The sequence below is a fragment of the Trachymyrmex cornetzi genome, unplaced genomic scaffold (genome assembly GCF_001594075.2).
Source record: "Trachymyrmex cornetzi isolate Tcor2-1 unplaced genomic scaffold, Tcor1.1 scaffold646, whole genome shotgun sequence".
Taxonomy (NCBI): domain Eukaryota; kingdom Metazoa; phylum Arthropoda; class Insecta; order Hymenoptera; family Formicidae; genus Trachymyrmex; species Trachymyrmex cornetzi.
In genome coordinates, this window is record NW_017299966.1 from 1,420,886 (window position 1) to 1,443,716 (window position 22,831).

The following is a 22,831-nucleotide window of genomic DNA, read 5'->3' on the forward strand; positions in this document are numbered from 1 at the left end:
GGGCAAAGTAGAGAAGCGGAGGACCGATGTGGGGTAGCGTTGCCACGGGTAACCGGCTGGGTAAAATCCCGCAAAGAAGCGTTCGCGAACTCTGCCGTGCTTCTGTCGACGACGATCGTTGTCATCCTAACGATATGCTTCGCCTGATGAATGTTACGGTGTAAAACGTGCCATCTCTCGCGTCGTCTCTCGCTGGACTCGATTCCGTTGAAGATCGGTCGTATAAACAATCCGTTCTCTTAGTAGATCGATTGCTATATAGAATGTTCGAGAATTAGCTAAACTTGAATTTAATTCTAAATGTTTATTCCTGCTGTTAAACAATAGCGGAAGGAAAAATCATCTGTTTGGAATTGTTGTATTAATCCTTAATACTGTGTCCATGGCAAAATCATGGAATTAAAATAAATGACGAGTAAAAGCGTCCCGCCCGCGGGCGATGATATGTAAAGTCAAACCAACGCGTTATTCATTTTACAATTGCATCGATATATTGCGTTGGATTTCGTTTATAATTGTCCATATTTGCTTTTCCTTGTCTAGTCTTTTAACTCCATAATTCCGCCGTCAAGAGCAGAATTTCAAATTTCAATATGACATATTCTAATGACATTTTCTTTCCCGTTACATTACAAATATAATAGGAGTCTAATTTTACATAACGTTAAATAAATTGGATAGATTGAATAGACTGTATGCCAATTCAAGAACAGATCCAGTTTGAATCTTTCTCAAGTCAATTGTGGTTTAGATTTACTGACTCTCGCGCTGTCTCGTAACGACAAGACGTCGCTCTCATTTGTTCGTTGACTTTACGCCAAGAATACAACCGTTAGACATTGCCAATTTTAGTAATAGCGTTTCAATTCACTTCTGTCGAGAATCAGCTTCAGAATTCGTGCGTCTTACATTACGATAGAGAGAAAGAGAATGTGTGAAAGTGGGAAAGAAAGCTAGGGGAGGGGGGGGGGGGGGGGGGGGGGGGGGGGGGGGGGGGGGGGGGGAATAACTCGTTATGGTATTAAATGATGTCGCGTGAATCCGGTTGGACTCAGCCCCCTCCTCTTTGGTTGCAGACCAGGAGGTCACCGAGGAGGACGGGGGTTGGCAGTCCGCTACCAACATCGAATATCAACGAAAAGTACAGGAATCGAACCAAAATACAAGCGCAGATCGGTACGGTGAGACGATGGTGCAATCGCAGCCTCAAGAGCTGCCGATAATCGATCTCTTAGACAACATTAACGATCAGATGGAGATCGTACTGAAATCGGAGCCTATCTCGCCGAGGATGGTCGAGCTTGAGTCCTGCCTACTGTCGAATCATACACTCGAGAGCCATACGGATCTTGATTCGGCGCACGAGTATCGTCACGATGACCTTCGAGATAAACAGCAGCCGCAAACGTCCGGAAGATTTTCGAATAATGACGCACCGTCACGGTACAACCTGCCACGGTTACGATCACAAAACGGTATCGTGCAATCGTTGCGCGCCTGTTACGAATCGGATCGTAAATCCACGAATCGCACTTACTGCAATTTTTGCCAGAAAACCTTCTCACGCGCTTGGTCCCTGCAGAGACACTTGGCTGACACGCATTTCTATGTGCCGCAATCTTTATCTTGTGATCAGTGCGGTAGAAGTTACAAGTCCAGGAACAGTCTGGTCAGTCATAAAAGCCAGTATCACGCTCGCAAGGACCGCAAAGAGCAAGAGGCAAAATGCGAAGTCACGTATTGACCGGCAGCACCGATCTAGGACGAACTTCTCCGTTCTATCGTAAAATACGATGAATAAAAGAACTAAGAATACAATCGTCGTGTACAGAATGCACATACGATGCAAACCTTGGAGATGTCTACGAAGAGAGAGAGAGAGAGAGAGAGAGAGAGAGAGAGAGAGAGAGAGAGAGAGAGAGAGAGAGATGTTGTAGTCTACCGGCTGTCAATAGAAGACATTACCCGTTTTGTATAAATGTGTTCTACTTATAGTATGTTACACTACCGCTGATGTATTGTAATTAATCTCAACAGTATTGGAGCGAAATGTTGCTAGTCGTTTATTCCTTCGGCAGATTACCTTAGTTGAGACCAAAGAAAAAAAACTATCAGCAATTCCTTATCTATAAACCAGTACCTCAAAAATGCAATATTGTATAGCATATAGAGTACAATTATTTAATTAATAAAATAAATTTAGCTAAACTAATTAAAATGCGATTTTCTAGAGTTTGAATTTTGATGCGTGGAAACGCTCTCTGGCGTTTTATTTGTAATATCGTATTTCGTTTAGTTTTTGGTAATGAAAGTGTGGGGGATGCATTATTTTGAGTTTGTCATATTAAAATCGGTCTTATTACAGTTATACCCTTCTAAATCTTAATTTAAAAAAAATTGTTTTTATTTATTCGTTTTTTGGATACGCTCACAAATATATTCGTACTTATAAAATAATATTACTAGTCGACATTTATCCAATGAGATTTTACTGGAAAAAGAGTGTGAATTGTTTTGCTGTTATCTATTCCCCGATATTGGACGTATTATAAAGCTGAAGTCGTTATAAAAATGCTGGTTGACTGTTTAATAGATCAGATTGTTTTTTAATCAAACGTTATTTGACGTTGTACAATCTGTGACATTTCATTAGTTACATACAAAGAGAAATACAAAATGTTACGTTTTTATAAAGACTCACGTTGCACAAAATGTTATAGCTACGTTTTTTGATATAAATAAATATCGCATTGTTCCTGTACTCATGAGATTGTAATTATATTTAAGAAAAAAAAAAACTACTGATCTATTGTTATAACGCGGCGTATATAATGCAATAAGTCGCGACTTAGCGGCGAAGAGAAATAAAGAAGATAAGTAATTAAAAGAAAGAAATAACGAATAAAATGTTGTTTCTAATGAGCGAGCGCTATCTCTCACGGCCTAAATATCGCGCGAGAAGAAAGAACTTCTGTTGGTAGCTCTTTCGCTCAAGGCTACGAAAATGCCATTAATCATGAAATATAGAATACATTACGCTTCATTCGCATCACCTCATTAGAAACAGATATCGCATTTGTGTATACAGCTCGCACATATTTCCACTCTCCCGCGCATATTCATACGCGTACATGTACATATATCTATATACATATAAGATATTACGCTCTATTTTGCTGTAAATAATATGCATTGACATTGATATATATCTATATATCTATATATAAATATATAAATATATATATATATATATATATATATATATATATATACACACATCATACCTGGTGATCATGAAACACTAACTTCATCGCTCACGATCGTTCGCTGGAACTTTAGAACTGCTTGCACTGTGTTATCCTAATTGCGTTTGAAAGAAATAAATGTCACACAATGAACTGAGAGATGCTGCAAACAAATCGTGTCAGAAAAGCCTTCTAGAATAGAGCATCGCGGTTATTACCATTGTCATCGTATTCAATATAATACACTTTAGTGTATTTCGTAAAGATTTAAGTTCGATTGTTACGTGATTGTATAAAATACAGCTAATTGATCGAGTAAAATCATTGGAACAGCGTTTACACGCGAAAGAGAAACGTATAAATTGAGATATTACAATAATACAACATTTGACATTTCATATCGTTCTCTCTGAAAATATCACTATAAACTATTTGAAATATTAATAACATGTATGAATTATGTCATGTATTAGCACTTCTTGTTTAATGTTTTAGCACTTAATTTTTTATTAGTATATAAAATTATTATTTCTCACTTATATTGTTTGATAATAACAATAAGTGCTACAAGAGTTAGTATAATCTATAGTTTTATACCATATAAGCTTTTATGCTTCTTTTACTTTACCATATTTTGATAAAAATCAGTTGTGTACAATTCTTCATACAAGTTTTATGAAATCAATCGCGGAAAAAGAGAAATCCAAAATATACCTCGTAGAACGCGCAAATGCAGTAAACGAAAACAGCGGCAATAATAGAGTCAGGAATGACGAACGCGATAATGATAATGCTGGAGAATATTGACGACAAAGACAAGGACGATGACGGTACTCATTATAATGATGGTTATAAACCGTTTATTGTATCACATTACAAATGATAATGATCGGACTAATAGAAGGATACAACGATGATAATAATGTTAATATTGACGAGGTTAAAGGTGAGGAGATATCGATCACATGACAATAATGGACACATCGAACTATATTGAAATGGCAAACTTGATGATTCGTTCAGATGTGAGATGAAATAGAATGGCTAAATAAATTTAGTCGAATAAATTGAGTCAATGTGATTTTATGAATTTCGATGCACGGAAACTACCTCTATCTCTATTTGTTACATCGTGTTTCGTTTGGTTTTTGGTAACGAAAGAAAGATGAAAACGGAAGATAACTGCGACGAATGACATTAGCAATTACAATGACGACAAAGCGGCATCAGAATAAGAGAAAAATCGAGAAGATGACAATATGACATTGACACCGACGACGAGATTAACAATGACTATGACATTGGTGATATGACTCTTTAAATTATGGTTACGATAAAGAGATTAATATGATGATAACATAGTCGAATTTACAGAGAAGTTGACCACATACAAAAATCTAAAAAAGAAATAAAGAAGGAAAAAAAACGAGAAGTATATACGGTGACAATGGTTGCATCCGGTGTGCGTTAGAAGGCGTTCCCCTCGTGATAATCTAACGTTACATCACGCAATGAGGCGCAAGCAGCAATGACAGTAGCAGCATCCATAAAGCATATATAACTTAAGGTGGTTTTAAGAAGTAACACGTAAACGAGTTTGGGCACGGCTTGTCGGGTGACGGTGGTACAACGTATGCTCGATTAATAAAGACGCAAAATAAAGTATTAAGAGGCAAAAAAGAGAGCACACGGGCGCACGATATTTTCTCAGCTGCGAAAACTGTGGTGGTGTGATCTTAAATGTGACGGTGGTGTAGGAGCGTGAAATGGTGGTGTGCGATCGCGAGAGACGAGGCCGCGCGGCTAGAAAAGAAAACCTTCCCTCTCCCAAAAAAAAAAAAAAAAAAGAAAAGAAAAAGGAAAGGGCAAAGTAAAGAAATACATTGGGGATGATATCCTCTCTCTTTTTCTCTTTCTCTCTCTCGCTCTTTCTGTCTCTCTCTTTCTCTCTATCTCAATCCTCCCCTGCCCCAGTCTAATGTCTACTTGTCCACCTGTCCGACGTCTGTGCGACGTACCGTGCGCCAAAAACCCCTACAAAAGTAGTAACCCCTGTGTGTCTGGTTCTGCCGCCAGGTCTGTTGGCCGGCAGCGGCGCGAGCGATGAGTTTCGATGCGAGCCGTGCAACAAAAACCTGACCTCCCTAACGCGGTTGAAGCGGCACATACAGAACGTGCACACCAGGCCCAGCAAGGAACCGATCTGTAACATCTGCAAGCGGGTTTACTCCAGTCTAAACAGTCTGCGCAACCACAAGAGCATCTACCACCGACAGCACAACAAAAACGAGCAGCAGAGAAAGGAAGTAGCGCAGGCCCGCGAATGGCAGAGAGACCAGAGAGAGCACACCGACAGAAATTACTCTGCGCAGCAACAGCAACACCAGACTCAACAACATCCGCGAATGGGATGAGATTGCTCGCCGTTTGTTCCCCTCGCTTTCTCTCTCTCTACCTCTGTCATGAATTTTTTCATCAAGAGGGTGTACCGAATGTTCATGCGAAACAAACGTATATGTTGCCGTTATCGATACGGATTACGATCCGGCGCGATTCGAAATTTGGAAATTGACGCCGCGGCGATTGAAATAGGTTATTTCTCGCCGTACAGCGGAATATGTAAGTCGACGAATTCGAAATATAAAAATCTCGGTTCTCTCCGTTTGTTACACCGTATTCGAGCGACACTGGCAAAAAGACAGGCAGTGCAAAGTGCAAAACAAAGTCGATCGATCATACAATTATACTTTGTGCGACTTAATGTGATCTATTATAGTATAACATCAATCAACTTATCGCAAACTAACGCGGAGAAATTACGAATGAGTTGAATTACTTGAATCGGTATCGCGTTGATGAAGCGAATTTAATCGATTTCTATTGCGAACGTATGTCGGATAGCTTTCTACCACCGTCTGAGGGATGCACTCGCGATAAAGTAGTCGTCGTCTGTATAGAGTCTTCGTTTATGACGATGGGTTAAATGTTAAATGCAGGTCGGATGAACGACGTCTTGAAATAAAATGCGTAACCGGAAAGGTGATGATGTGTCGCTTCGAGCACACGAGCGACCACGCGCACAAAGCTGCATTGATATTTTTTATGAAAAATAAGAATCATCTGTAAATAGCGTTGCAAAATGAGCGAAGGGCCGATGGTCCGTGTGTATTAGAATCTGAACGATTACTTATGTGATAGGCATAAATCCTTCGATTTTCGACAAGGGCTACGCGATTTGTTGTTATTTTTATATATTATTTATGTGATAAACACACACGATAATTGCAGACAAATTTTGTTTTTCTTTTTTTTTTTTTATTTTTTTCGTTTAGCGTCCTATGTGGCGATATAAAGAAAGGTGCGGTACAAAAACGGGATAATAAAATATTATTTAATATATCTAATTTATTTGTAATATATATACGCTCTCCATTCCCTTAGACAAGGCAATTATAGTTGAATAAAACCTGTTTCAAATAAATCCTTTTCCTTCCATCCTCCGTCTTATAATTTTCCCTTTTTCCTGATATAACGTCTTCGTCCTCGCCTTCGTGCCCCATCCACGACAGAGTTTCTTCGCTGTGATTTAATAGTAAGATTTTATTTTCAGGGATTTCAAATATATTTACATCACGACACACGCGTTATCAATTCTATCAATTTATTCAGCGCCACTGGCAGAATTGATAAGTCTTCCGCGATATTCACACGGAAAATTAATATTTCACTGTTTTTACAATTTTAATTTTGAATTTCTATAATTTATTGAATTGGAAATGAAATATAAATGTGTTGTTAGAAGCTTCCATTGATTTTTGCAAAATTATGTTTGCGCCCATCACATTTGAATAGGATTTACATATTAAAAATTAATTTTATCTTAGGATGGTTTACTTGAATCAATATATAGCGTAAAAGCGAATTAATATTGATTTCTTAAAGTGCAAATAGGAGAAGCATCCGTAAATTATAAGTATTCGACATAATTTTTCAAATTGTTTCACGTTTCGATGCCTTACTTTGTGCATGCACATGTATTAGCACAGTGTTTCTGTATTTTTATTAATTACAGTTTTGAAAAAGCGATATGTGTTCTTATTATTTTAGATTGATCATATAATCGCGTTTGAAGAACATCGTTAAAAAAAGAACGTTGAGAAAAAAAATTGTCGAAGCTGTTCGTAGGCAAACAAGACGTGCATTAAAAGATTGTAATCGCTAAAAATAAACGGTACATTTATCGACACGGAACATATACGTGCGCGCGTGCGCACGTATAAGCGTGTTAATGTACTTTTATTTGTTACATTTTTGGAAAAGGCACGTTCATTTCTAGATATGTCGTTCTTTCTCTTGTCTATAAACGAAAATTGAATATTTTTATCTCCGATGTTATACCATCATATCTTTTCTATTTGATGTATTGTAGTAGTTGTTATCGCCATTAACATTTTTCTCTATCGGCAAGTTTTCATATTATTGTTGCTGCTGCTATTGTCACTCCTGCTACTATGCCTCTACTATTACACTTTCTACTGTGACCGTTACTATTATTTTATATATATATATATATATTTATATATATATGTATTAGTTACCGTTACCATCATCGCCTCTGTTGACACCACAGATACTACTCCTTTTCCATCGAAAGTCAGTTAATATGCCGGAGGAAAGTGGCACGTTTACTTTTACAGCTCGGAGAAAGGTATGTGCGGACATTTCGTTGCTTGTTAAGCTCGCTTGGAATATCTTTTTTCTCATATCGTTTCCGTTTCATCCGGTATTTCATCATAAATGTTTAAATTACGATAAGTACGCATTGAAGTATAATTTCTCTCCTCATTAATCATGTCTGGATTTCCTCTTGATTAGTTCTAAGAGCAATATATCGAATCACAATTTATCGGATACAAAGCCAAATATTGAATTACATGGACAGTGAAAAACTCGAGTCGTTTATAATTAAACCTTTATTTCATTTCGCGATGACAGCAAAACGGTTACAGTAACGACCGTCTTGGGTTTTCACTTTCGGATCTGTCGAATTTATCACGAAGAACGAAATCTTCGTAGCACTTGAGAGATATTGTGTTTCGTAAATTATTATAGAAATAGTTAAACGCAGCCATATATGTGAAGAAATAAAACAGGCGATTGCAAAGTAATTCACGTAACAATTAAAATGCAAGGAAGATCTTTCTTTCCCTTTCTTTCTCTCTTTCTCTCTCTTTTTCTTTACGGTACGAGAATCCGCGAAAATCGCACTGTCGTTCCTCCGGCGGTCTACGATCATCGCGCTTATTATGCATGACCAATGACAAACCAGAGCTCCGAGCCACATTTATATCTCTCTGCGATTAAGATGCAGCAGAAACGAAGTACTCGAGCAACGTACGTGGCTCGCAGGGACATTTCAACAGGCTGTCAGTAAGAGTATCGACGGATATCCAGTAGCAATTTCCTTTGATACCACTGCCAATCTGCTCTCTCGATCGATCCCGATTTAATCCTCAACCGTTCTTCCTTAAACTCATCTTAAACCTTCTCTTCCCTCAATCAACCGACTTGCCTATAATTTGACTGTCAGCGAGAACCTCACGTTTGGCCCCTTAACACCTTGGCATATCACCCTATCTCTAGCCCTAATCATACAAAAATACTTAGCAGCGTATCGTAACTAATCTTGTCCAGTGATATTAATAGCAGTCGTATCTTTGTTCTTGTTTGTTCCCGGTCCCGCTCGCTCGGCTATACGTTTGGCTCTGGTTCGTCATTGTTCTGTGTGTACCTACCCGCTACCTTCACGAACACGGACTTGCGCTGGGGGTCCATCCACACACGTGGCTCTCCGTGTGCCTCCTACACCACAAATATTGGTTCGTAATGGAAATATTTCTTTTTAATTGGGTGTCGATGCATATGTAACGGACTATGGTACTTGATTTCATTTTCTCTCTTTCTTTTTTTCTCTCATTCTGTTTTTCTTTTTTAAATCTTTTTGCATATTTCATCTTTTCTCTCTCTCTCTCTCTCTCACGCTCGTTTTTCATATCTGCATTTATGTCACTATCTTTATTTTACGTCTATTTATTATTTACTTGTATTCATCTATCTTTATTTATCGTTTCTTCATGCACATTTTAAATCTATTGTTTATCATATAATTTATCGACTTGTGTACTGCCTACACTTTTTTCTATCTGCTATATTTATCAACATACGTAACTTTTCCCTATCGCTTTGCTTGCCTATCGCTTTATAAAAACGCTCAACCGTATCGCCGCTGTCTCTCTCTCTCTCTCTCGCTCTCTTTTATGTTTGCATTTTTACGTCTTCGATGACATTTTCATCCAAACGGAAAAAATATCTCACAATCAAAATCTTAAAAAAAAATCAATATGTCTATGTGCGATCACACGGATCTCAGGTCCGCCCTCGGCGATTCTCGCGATGCGACTGTCGCACCCGTTACACGGTAGCCTGCTGCCACCAGGAATTTGCTACACGTGCGACGTATGCGGCAAGACTCTTTCCACGAAGCTCACTCTAAAGCGGCATAAAGAGCAGCAGCACTTTCAACCCCTGAACAGCGCGGTCTGCGCGTTGTGCCACAAGGTGTTCAGAACGCTCAACAGCCTGAACAACCACAAGAGCATCTACCATCGTAGGCAGAAATAGAAGTGATTGCGCACGCGCGTATCTTACGTGCCAAGAGACATCACGAAACGAGCTTAATAGACGCTAAAATAAAAAAAAGTTCCACGTTGTTTATGATCGACCAGGTCGTGCGATCGACCAGATTATCGACAGCGTGGCCATCCTGAGAGAATCGCGTCGTTCTCTTCTTGAATTCTTGCTGTTTCTAGCCAAAAAAAAAGAAAGGAAACAAAAAGAAAAACGACATCGAATGTTGAGAAGGACTAGTGATTTCAGCCTGTTGCTCGATTCATCGATCCACAATCATTACCGCGCGTATTTAACGCTGCATACAGCCGTCTGATTTGATTTCTTCAGTTTATCGAAATGTGCGTGATCTTTTGAGAGTATTTACGTTGTAAATACCCATGCTTTCAAATTGATGTATTTAGCTATATTTTTCTTTCCGCTTACAATTGTTAGAATGTCGGAACCAGAAAAGCTGCGGTACACAATCATCAAAAATAATTCATAGCAATTTGCCGATCCAGGCTTTAAGGAATTAATACGAAAGCCACGTGTATAAAGTTAGTGCGAGATGAGAATCAGACGGACACTTTCAGCGATAAATATACGGTGAAAATTGATATGGACCTTTGACCGGTAACGGATTGCCGACGTTTTTTACGAGATTTGAAATACAATTGTTATGTTATTATCACCTGTCGATTGTACATCGGTCATAATGGGTTTGACATTTGGGACCATGGAATGTGTGGGATCTATGGATTCTTTTAGCCACTCGATCATTCGAGGAAGATGCGATTATCGGAAACAACTCGGTCATTCTTCGAGAGACAATAGGAATTTGCGTCGAATGTCGCCATTGTGTTCACGATGTTTGTGCGTGTGTCCTTAAAAATCTTCCACGTGTGTCTCAGCCGCTCGGCAACAATTTTTGTAAAAAAAAAAAAAAAGTAGGGAACGTCGGTTCGCGCGCGAGAAATCAGTGCTTCCAGATGCGAGTGTACGTGATAAATATCGTTGTCATGCGCGATCTTGGAATCGGTAGAGTACTCTGATCGCGCCATTATTTTATATATATACATGTATATATTCCCATTTTATTTCATAATTGGATATTATGACGAGACGGTGATATTAACGTTGATGTCGCGCTCCCGAATTTTCAAGGAAGTTTTTAGGATCTAATTAATTGACAAAGTTGTGATGAAAAAGAATGAGACTGAACGGGAGTGCAATCAAGATAATTCAAATTAGGGTTGATTTCCCGAGTTGATTTTAATCGATGCGTAATCCTCGAGACGTGTGTTGTTAGCAAATGATTTATTCGCAACTATTGCACGTAATTCACGGAAGCGATTACTTAGATTTTGCACGTAAGATTTCGCACAAACACGCATATACACGTAGCCGCGCGCGCACACACACACACACACACACGTATGTACGCACACACACACACACACACTGGTGTTATGGTTTACGGGACCCAGTGCCAATGGATTAAAATAGAGAAAAGTAATCTTAATTTTATAATTACTTGTACTTATTTTTCTAGTGTACGCGCTTTTCGTATGTTCTTCTCTTGTTTTTTTCGTTAAATTTCTGTTAATACTGTAAGAATATAAATGATCACACGACAGATCGGATACAATAGACTGGATACATGTGAATACCGATTTTAATACAGTTCAGGAGATTGACATTGGTGTATATAATCTCGTTGAGTGCAATTTCCGGTGGTACAGATACAGCGATTACCGTGACTCGCATCGTTTACCGTGATTTCTTTCGTGAATGAAACACGAAACTCGTTCTGTGAGAACACAGAGATTTGAACTCGCCGTGATTATATATTGCTGCTTCAGTCTCGGAATCGTTAGTGTGGGATTTAATTGTAGACGCACTTTGGCTAAAGCTTCGGCATAGTTTCGCGATACGGAACAAGGTGAACCGTTGTTCGAAACCGTGTCAAGAGCGCTTATTGGCTATGAAACGCGAATTAATTTAAGCTTTATTAGTTAGATCGATATAAAACGCGAGAATGGGATATATTATTCGAAAAGGCTTTTTGTGTCGAAGACACGATCGTCCAACTAAGTATAGGTAGAAGCGTCCAAAAATCAATTTCGAGATAAGACTGCAAGCGAGCCCCGGGATAGGCACAGCATTCGAGAGTTTAATCGTTTCGATATTAAATATTGCCCGATTTACATGGTTCCGATGGTTTGAGGAGAAATGGTTTTCGAAAACATGAAGAGAGAGAGAGAGAGAGAGAGAGAGAGAGAGAGAGAGAGAGAGAGAGAGAGAGAGAGAACTCGAGTTAGCCTAGGTCTGCGAGAAATATTCTTATACCGTCATTTTTCGTCGTCGCTTGAATCGGGAAAAGTGAGATGCAATGGTTTAATATATATATACATATATATATACATATATACACATATATTTTATCCTAATATATTCATTCCATATTAAATGCTTTAGCGGGCTATTCTATATAGACTTACATTCGTTTTTACGATACCTAACGAATTTTACGTAAAGTACCTTACTTTGTTATTATTATTATTATTATTATTATTACTCATCGTATATCGCAATTATTATCATTACTATATCGGTTATTAGTATTGCTGTTAATATTGTTATTAATATTATTATTGGTATTACGACTATTATTCCTGCTCTTATTGTACCGTTGTGTTACAGCTGTTTCCGTTTCGCGGCATACTCGATGGAAGCTCCGCTTTATAATATATTCCATGGACACAGATTACTCCATTTTCGTAGTATCCGGCCAGAATATCTCATTCTATAACATTCCTTCTCGTCCATTTCGCGTTCTACGGCGCTTTGAAGCATCCTTCGTCGACCGAGTCTCTCGAATAGTTTCGAATAGCGTTTTTTCTCTCATGGCTTTTTAATGGTAATGTAACGCGGTCAGTTCGAGAGCAAATGGACGGGAAGGCGATGAAGGATACGCGTGCTAAAATAATACAACGGTCCAGAAAATGTTCGATACGTGTCGCGAAGGTTTGCGAAATTCTGGACATTTTTTGGACGCTTGTGTTATGTTCGGAACCGATAGATCATCACTCACATTTCTAAGTGACTCACAAATAGGCAGCCGTATACATATACATTACTTGTCACCACATAAAACCGTGAACGCTATATTTTAGTAGAACCTCAACGATTCACGCTTGATAAAGGAAAAGCCCATATGATGACTGGGACATGACCGTTTTCACGCGAATGTCTATCGCGGTAGACGCTCGCCTAGTAGGCCAGAGCCTGACGAATGCACGCGCATCGGCCTAAAGCACGATCGTCGTGTGGTTAGATAACGAGAGATAATTTTCTATTTTTCTTGAGGACAGAGTCGCGCTGTGGAGTGCGAACGCAAGTTGGGACACGATGGGAGATGTCGAGGGCACAATTGCGAGCGAATGTGAGTCCACCATAATGCCTATGCGCGGGACTAGGACGATGCGATCGGCGATCACGATTATACGTCGATACCCGATTACAGTATATATGGAGTCACTTCGGCGAAATTGTGTGCGACGAGGTCGATATTACGTTGGAATATGGAGTGTTTCGCGACGGTCGTTGAAATGGGTCGAGTTGCATTTAAGACAAGACTTAACTTGAACCGGTGTACAGTTAAAGCGAAGTTGACTTACAACAGCGAGGTGTGATTAACGCCCGTGTTATTTCCATTAATGAAATAGGTTTCCTCTAATATGCATTCGGAATATACAAGTCGAGGTCGGGTAGGGCTGAAAATTGATTGGGTCGAATCAGTTTGGCGGAAGTGTAACTGCAAAGTGTATCGGATGCATGAGAACCGCGCGGGAGATATTGAATTAAGGAAAAGAATCTTTTTACAAATTGGACCATTATAATTGAAATATATTTTTTTCATCGTTTACAAATTTTTTATTAAACCAAACATGTGCCGTTTTAATCGATGACCTTTTACTATTTTTCGGATAGAATCATTGTTCCATCGGTGTAGAACTTTTGTGATTTCTTGGTAAAAAACCGAGATAAATGATTTTCGCAGGTCTCTTTCGAAGTCAAGTTTATTCCATTAATTGATTGAATGCGTCAGTATGATCGTCAAATCTATGATCAATCTATTTCAAAATGTCATATGAGATAGCACCTTTCCAACGATAGGTAACCTGATACGTCACACAACAGTGGCACGTAAAAAATCGACCAGATCTCCATCTGTCGGCTATATGTAAAAAGACTCTCTCCCTAATCCAATATCAACGAAGCTGTAATAAATTTAGATCGCGACTAGAGGAAGTGATTAGAGCGAGACTGCATTGAGGCTGAATCATCGCGATCACGATAGGACCGAAGGGTCTGTGTGACAGCGCGAATCGAGATGCGGTTGTAAGTGACAAACTACAGCATCACAATAAGACTCGAGCCGCAAGGTTCAATTCGCCGCGTGATCAAGTCGAAGATAGGCCTTATCGCGTTTCCCGACTACATTAACGCGAGAGCGAATACCTTGAGTCGCCGTAAAGTATAAATAATTCCGTACTTTGTTTTGTTTCTTCTAATAAGGCTCGTTGGAAGGAGAAATCATAGGTTGCGTTTAGCGAAGAAAACAGCTTTGCACAAAATTCTTTAATATGATTGATCTTGCCCTTAGTTTCTCCCTAGATCTAAATGTCTAAATCAATCGTATTAAAGAATCGTATACAGAGTTGTGTAAAGCTCCTTTCTCTACTGAACGCAGTCATAGTTTTCTGTAAAGCTATACGCGCGCGCATGTCGCGTCCTCCGTCGATTTGTGTTACTCGCAGACCTTTCGGGTTCTCTGGCCGATCGCACAACGAATTTGTAACTCGACAATGGATCGACCGGAAAGCAACGTACGATGCGTGAAAACGGATACGCGCCCGTACATATATATATATATATATATACATATATTTTTTTTTTTCTGAAGTACACAAATTTCAATATACGCGCGAATTCAACTCGGGTGACGAACTGATGTTCGCGCGTGCACGAACCCGTATATCGGTGTGTTCACACTTCGGCTCGTATAGGCAATCTCTGACGCAGGTGTACATGCACATTGAATGCATTTATATAGATAGGCTATGATAATTTATGTTAAACTATGTTTTATGGAATACATCTCGTTGCGTCGCACGTATTTTCCGCCTCTCGCATTATAATCCGGATTAATAAATATGTATCTTTCAAAACGCATTCAGAGCGAACGTATTTTGGAATCGATTAGTCAATTGTTACATAGTAAATATGTACATGCACAGGTGGTATTGACTTGTCGATTAAACTTTTCCGCGAGTCGGATAAAAAGGGGAGAGGAAACGAAAAAATAATCAATTATACGTTTCTTGGATTAATTGTATGTAAGTCGTTCGTACTAACGACGTACGGATGGATGGATGGATGGATGGATGGATGGATGGCTGGATGGATGGATCCGCACGGTTCGAAAGAAGATTAGATTTTTTTATACTCGGGGGCAGTAAATCGTGTACATATATCGCGAGAACTTTAGAAGCGTCAAGGAACTGTCTTACAGCCGGTACATTTCGACGGGCATGCGAAATTACGTGCGACGCGGAATGCATTAGCGCAGGTAATTTAAATAAGGAGAGAAGATTGCGCTGAGAGGTAGAACAAAAGCAAAAAGAATCGTTAAATCGAGGGAACGGAGAGGATGAGGAAGAAGAACGAAGCTTTAAATTACGAGAATAACGAACACAATTTTATAGTGGTCAGGACAAGGAAGGACTGATATTGATAATATTTAAATTAGTAGAGTTATTTGAAGAAACGAATTTGTGAGACTACTGTAAAAAATGGCCAAATATAATTACGAATATATATCTATATATAAATATATATAAATATATATATATATACACATATATTTATATGTGTGTGCGTGCGTGCTTGTGTATGTTCGTGCATTACTTCGCGTGTACGAATGTACATACGTACACATGTATGTGCATGCACACACATGTACATATATCTGTCCTCCGATCAGCGGTCGGTGCGATATTATGCGAATAATAAATTATTAATGAAATTAATGTAAATTTGACTGAATATTTAACTACAATTTATACATATATTAATAGAGATTTATTTGAGCGTCTTCTTTGTTTATTGTTCGTTTAATTCTTCGCTTTTGTATTATATTCCTGTAACACGCGATATCGTGCAGCCAACAGATTACCACCGGTTTATGCGTTATATCGAAGACTCGTTAGTTTGGTACGGCAACAGCCGTTGGGACGTCATTCTTCATTATCGCGTTCGGTTGCGCGTCGCTTTCAAATAAAGTGTGTGTAGGCGGGGATGTAATATGTATATACATGCTAAAACTCGTAACGTACGTGCCGTAAGGACCTTCGACAGTATCGTGTATTGTCCAAGTCTTACGGTTTGCAAAAAAAATGTTGTGCAATTGATAAAAATATTACAATCGAAAATATCAACGTTTTATGAAAAAAAAATACTAATTATTAGAAATAACGTAAGCTTAATTGGTCTTCCACGCCAGATTCTCAACATATTATAGGCTCGAAATTGACGTTTACGTATATCTATACACGGAAAGAACGCTTTTGTTGAAATCGCTAAAAGTTTAGCTAGATACGAAATCTGAAAATAATTTTGTGGACCATTGAAATAGTTATGTAGGAATCTCAGACAAAATGTGAGCGTAAAATTTTGATATTCTGGTAACTAGTTCGAGCGCCCTATATAATTACATTTTCATGGTGCAAGAAAATGATTTTTAGATTTGTATCTAATTACATTTTTAGATACTTCAGCAAAACCGTCCTTTCGTTATACTCACTGGTAAAAAAAAAACGAGCTACTGTAACGTTACACTCTAAATCTGTAGCAATGAAATTTCACTGCATTAAATTGAAATATCAGTACAGGTATTAGTGGCAATTACGCCAATGTTTGCCAGTGAATTTTACTGCAAGATGGGAATGGAAAATCCATTCCATAATTGGAGTGAAAAATTTACTCCGAAAAGGAGTAAATTTGAAGGTTAAAATAATGACAGAGAATATAATGTCATTCCGAAACCAGATAACAAAGCCTACGGAGACAGATTTTGAACAGAGCACGCTATCAATCTATTAATCTTATTTTTAATTATAAATTTTTGAAAAAATCTGTCTCTTACGTTAATTAATCTATCTATTATGTTTATGTCATATGTGTCTCAAGATGCGTCTCGCCCGTAACGACCATGACAAATGACAAACATGAGACAAACGACATAACGATGCGCTAAATTTACTCCTTGCAGTAACATTCAATGCATCTTGCAATACATTATCGACTAATGCTTAAACCACTTCGATTAATCGAATGAAATAGTCCATTCCTTTATGTAAAAGTAGACAGATTAACTTCAAAGCAATGAAAATCCATACTTAAAGCCATGACTTTGCTACTCACTTTTGTTAGCAGTAAAATTTTCATTGCTACTGATTTAGAGTGTACAGTGATCTATTTTTTTGCGGGTGAATTTGCGTTGTAGAATTATTTTACGAATGTTCGTAATATTTTAAAGTTTCTAGTTTTTATAGCTAACACCCTGTTAGCTTTTTTACGGTAAGATGACTTTTATTTGGTTCGCTTGAAAGCGACGCGCGACGAAGCGTGAGATCGAGGCCTCGTTGGCGCGTTGAGACGAGAGCGAGGATACACTCTTTTTATTCTGATGTGATTAGGCGCGCTGCTAAAAACGTCCGATCTGAGAAACTACCAGGCTTCCGAGCACGAGAAAGACTGAAAATGTTTGTTGATTCGCACGTGTCGCGGCGGGCCGCGCAGCTTCGCGAGATTCCTTTTATCGCATTGGAAATGTAGGGAGACGACGCGCAAGTCGCATATAACCGACTGACCTGATTCGCCCGAGAGAGAGAGAAAGAAAGAGAGAGAGAGAATCACGACGTGTTCCATTATATATATATATTTACTGCATATATATATACACCTATATATGTGCAGTTTATTTCGCTGCTATCTGCGACACGATTGGATCGACGACTGATTTGGACTGATCCGTTTCTCACCGCGATTTTTTTTTTTTTTTTAATTAGGCGACGTGTGCTAATATATATCTATATATATGTATACATTGGACTGATGCGTGAAAATTGTTTGACTGATGTTACCAAATCGTTGCTTAAAAGTACCTAAATGTTAAGTTAAAGAATTTATAAATTTATGAGAGAGAGAACGCGCGCGCGCGCGCAAACATTATACGTTAGGAGAGGAGGATCAGCAGAGATCACCATGCTGCAGAATTCGGATTAAGTCAAACGGAAGAGACGCTTTTTTACGTTTTCTCCTTTCTTTTCGTACTTTTATTTTTCTTTTTGCTGAAGGAGAAGTGCGCCCACGCGCCGATAGATGTAGCAATCGGTATAATGTTAAGATCGACTGTGTAGTACAACAATTGACGCTCGTGAAAATGGGCTCGCTAGCTCTCATTTTCGACGCACATACCCAGTTTTTTTTTTCTTCGCTTTTTTTCTCTCTTTTTCCATGATTTCTTTTTATCTTTCGGATGAGTATGCGCAGAGATCACGTGGTTGTTCGTCGAAGCACATATGATTTACTTCCTTAATAAAACCTCCATGGTTTCTCCCCATAGAACTCCATAGAGCTAAATGATAAGCGCGATAGGACACCTTATCGAAAGCAGCTGTTCAAAAGGAAAAGGGAAAAAAAACACAAAAAAAAAGAAAAAAAATAGATAAACGAGGATTTTTTTCGCACGACAGCTTTCTAACGATACAGTAAGTCTTTAATTTTCCGTTAGTTACGTTTATGATAAGATATAATACATTACGATATCTACATGGATATCGGACGAATAGCTTTCCTGATTGATATTCGTACGCAACCGCTGGCTAACGCAGAAAAGCGATGCAGATAGAGAATGTTACACGAGAGAATATAAACTCTCCGAGTATAAAGCCTTATGACAATGTCAAAGCGCAAGCACTTGTGTAATCAACATATCGGCTTACCCCGAAGAACTTTGGAAAAGTCTCCACTATCTTGGAAAGATGATTCCGTTTTGGTACAAAATGTTTCGCGAACTCACGTCGCATTTGCGTGTAAAGCAACGTTTTCCTGAAAAAAAAAAAAAATATAAAAAAAGATCGATATAATATAATATAATAAATTAAATAATGTGAAGAACGCGACGTTTATATTACTCGCAGATGCGAATTGGGTCTTGAACGAAAACCTGTGCGTTGTATATCGTGATAATTCTGTTACGTTATTTTTCACAATGTCTTGGTTTTATAATATATATTTATTAACTATATACAATCCACATGTCATCGTGACCGTCGTCATTGCCGTGTCACTATTATTACCGTTATTATCATTATTACTATTATATGACGCGAGTATATTATTTTATCATTATTTTTTATTATATCAGCAGCACACATACACACACACACACACACACACACACACACACATCAACTGTCATCATAGCTATTAATATTATTTCCATCAGCATTATCATTTGATTTCATAATCGTTTTATTATCGCTATCGCTATCCCTATTGCTACGATCACTATTATTGTTATTATTATCAATTCCCGTATTCTCGTTGTCACCAACGAGTTATCGTAACTATAGTTTCATTATTGAGTTTCGCGTGCTGTCATTACCGCTACCGTTATCACTATGATCACTATTACTGCTGCCGTTCTGCTGCTACTGCTACTGTTATTACTATTTTGGATCAGTACAGTTACTACAAACACTCATTATTATGATTACGATTGATTTTACTACAATTATTATAACTGCCACGCATCATTATTATTATTATTATTATTATTTTTAAGCAATATCAAATGCATTTTAATATATTTTCATTTTTATATGCAATAAGAAATGTACTATATATTTGGTTTAATAACTCGTTTGTGTTGTTGTCACTTGTTTTTCTAGTCCACCTATCACATCCTCAACGAAAAAAGAGTAGACTAGAGAAGATTTTATGTTATATTTGTTGTTTATGTTAAACGACATGTCAGTTTTATCGAAATTGCGAATAGGAAAATTATGTCACCGAGAAAATGATTCTTTTTTTCTTTCAGCGGGAAGGTAAGTGACATAAATGCGATTTGGCATATTTATTCTTTGAGCGATCGGTTAACGTATTTTTTTTTTACAAGCATTACATTAAGCAACTACAATGTTCTCAAATATTACAGCGTTCGAATTAACGAATTTTTTATTTCGGACGCTGTAGTATTTTTCGCAAGTGACTGGAATCCAGCTGGTATCGATGTTAAACACGATTCTTCAACATCTGAAACATGATTTTTCAAAACCACAATCAAACAGTCGATTTCCGTGTGACAATGGAGAATCGATGTTTTACCCTGTAATCCTGTCGTATTCGGTAAACCTTGCATTCGCGGTGACGCGGTAAAAGACTGAAATACAAATAAATATAAGACAAGATATGAGAAATAAAATACACAAATATATATACGGTAAAATAGTGCTACAAAAAAAGCAATCAATAATATTATAATTATTATCCATCAGAAAGCATGAAGAACTCATTCGCAGTATTGCGATTGAAACGATTAGCGATAGAAATGATGTATGTCGAGCATAAATAATTACGTGTTTTTAATTTAAATTGTACATATATATTTTTTTATTCAATATTAAGAGTAGAACAGGATCGCTTATATGAATGTATTAACTAAATAAGACAACCAATTAATTTAAATGTTGGAATAATATATCTATATGTATTTAAATAAATTATCTCATATAATATATCTATATATATATATGACTACGCGCCGATTACTTTTGGACTTGCAACACAATTAAACTGAAATAATAATAATCCCCCCAAATTAAATTAAATCGTCGATTTGATGCTATCAGCATCTTAATTTTTCTATTCCTCATATCTTATTCTTATAGTTTTGTATTTCTTCTTCATAAGCCGGCACGCGCGAACACCCGCGTTGAAGATCGATGTTCCATCTGATTTTAAATTGCGTTGACAATTTATAAATTTAGAAATCGTCCATAATCGACCACTGATCGTGTTGATGATCAGGACATATATTCTTGAACCTAACCTACATTTATATCGCATATAGGACGCGCTGCAGTGAGGAGTACGAAGTAAGAACGATTCGTTTCATCGATCAGAAAGCACCCGACACTGATTTCCGGTTTAAAACTATCTCTCGAGCGAAATATCTTTTCCCCGCCATGAGTATCTTCGGAGAAAGAGAGAGAGAGAGAGAGTGAGAGAGAGAGAGAGAGAGGGGGAGAGAAAGAGAGAGGAAACCTTCGCATAAGCGGGAAGTTTTTGTCGCGTGTCGAGTGCAAATGTATAAGACGGTGAGTACGAAGGTGGAAGTGCATATCGCGGAAAATCGGAAAAACGAAGGAGCCAAAACCGGAGACTACCCCCCGAGATTACCTCGTTCACGCGATCATACGAGTACGAGGGGGATCGATTTCGTAAAAAGTCGCCACGCAGCTCGTCAGAGTCACGCATATTTAATTACGTTTACGTTTATGTTCACGTTTATTTGTTTAGTTTAATTTCGAGTTGCATGCTTTAAATGTCATCCAGAATGCTCAGTGTACCTGTACTCTCTCGTCGTCTCGTTTCTCATGTCTGTTAGACTTCGTGTACACACACAACTGAGATCCGTCGAACAACGTACATGCATATTCATAATGCGAGTCGGCAAACGACTTGTGTACACATTCCACTTCTCGATTGGAGGACATATGCGAATTTGCGGTCCCATTCCGTCCAATAGATAATTCCTTTTATCTCTCGTCTCATCCTTACCTTCCCCTTACAAATTTTTATTGTCATTTATTTCACTATGTGATATTATTTAAGATCTTTTAAAGTGAGATTATATATTTTCAGCAAAAACGATACATTGTTAGGATCTTGAATGGTTAATGACAAAGTTATTCTGAGGTAATTATGGATTACATTGTAATAAGAAAGAGAATATAAAAAATACCACGCAACGCGTATAATACAACGCATATTAACGTGAACTATATTAATTTCGTATAACAATGCAATAAAATCTATTATGGCATTAAAATGCGATGCATTCTCGTTCGTCGAATGTTTGATAAATGATCGTTTGGCGTCATTTTGAACACATATCGAGAAATATGTGTAGCGCGTATGAACTGTGAACGTCCACGGCCGCAATAACGCAACTCTCTCGAGCCACCAGAGCGCAATAATTCGTACGATGTCGCGCGTTAATGACGTTAGAGTCGAATTCCTCGATTGAAAGAGAAATTAAACGCAGCAATTCGATAAAAATAACGTCATCTCCGCCTTCTTTTCCCCGCAATTTCCTCTCGTGAACGTATACGCGCGCATTCGCATGTGGTATACACACACACGTGTGCGAAACGTTTCGGGGTGCATCCATCCCTTGCGTGTGTTCCAGCGTGTACTTGCGTATGCGTATGTGAATTATTTCATGCATGTGCGTGCGCCTCTTGTCCCGTTCTCTCTTTCCGCATCAGCAGTGACCGGAGTTCCGAGTTCCGAACAGTTCCGAACAGTTCCGAAGAAGGCCGGGGAGAGGAAAGCCGTCCGTTAAAGAAAGTTCTTACTTCGCTCCCCACGAAGAGAAACAGTGCGTCGATTCCTCCGCATCTCTCCGGTTCTTCCCCTCCCCTCCCCCTTCTCTTTTTGTTTCCAAGGACGTGCCGTAACGCGCGTAATTACTTCTCTAAAGGACGCGAGTCTCGTTTTTAATGGATTGATTAATGCGCGAGGCGTGATCCAGTAGGGAAAAGACGGAAGAGGCAGAAGAC

The 22,831-nt window shown here is 38.3% G+C and overlaps 1 protein-coding gene across 15 annotated transcripts in view; it reads left to right on the plus strand.

Moving 5' to 3' along the window:
• The window catches only part of br (broad-complex core protein), a 62,117-nt gene that overhangs the window by 38,264 nt on the left and 1,022 nt on the right, over positions 1–22,831 (plus strand). For 10 of the 15 annotated variants that reach the window (XM_018516681.1, XM_018516691.1, XM_018516688.1 and 7 more), the window contains one exon: positions 1,077–1,899. The exons of 2 other annotated variants lie outside the window; for them this stretch is intronic. In XM_018516681.1, coding sequence (XP_018372183.1) covers positions 1,077–1,744 — 668 coding nt within the window. In that variant the 3' untranslated portion in view covers positions 1,745–1,899. Of the gene's footprint in view, positions 1–1,076; positions 1,900–5,321; positions 6,615–9,675; positions 10,138–22,831 lie in introns of those variants that run through there. 3 more of the 15 variants (XM_018516692.1, XM_018516693.1, XM_018516695.1) reach the window with 2 other exon arrangements.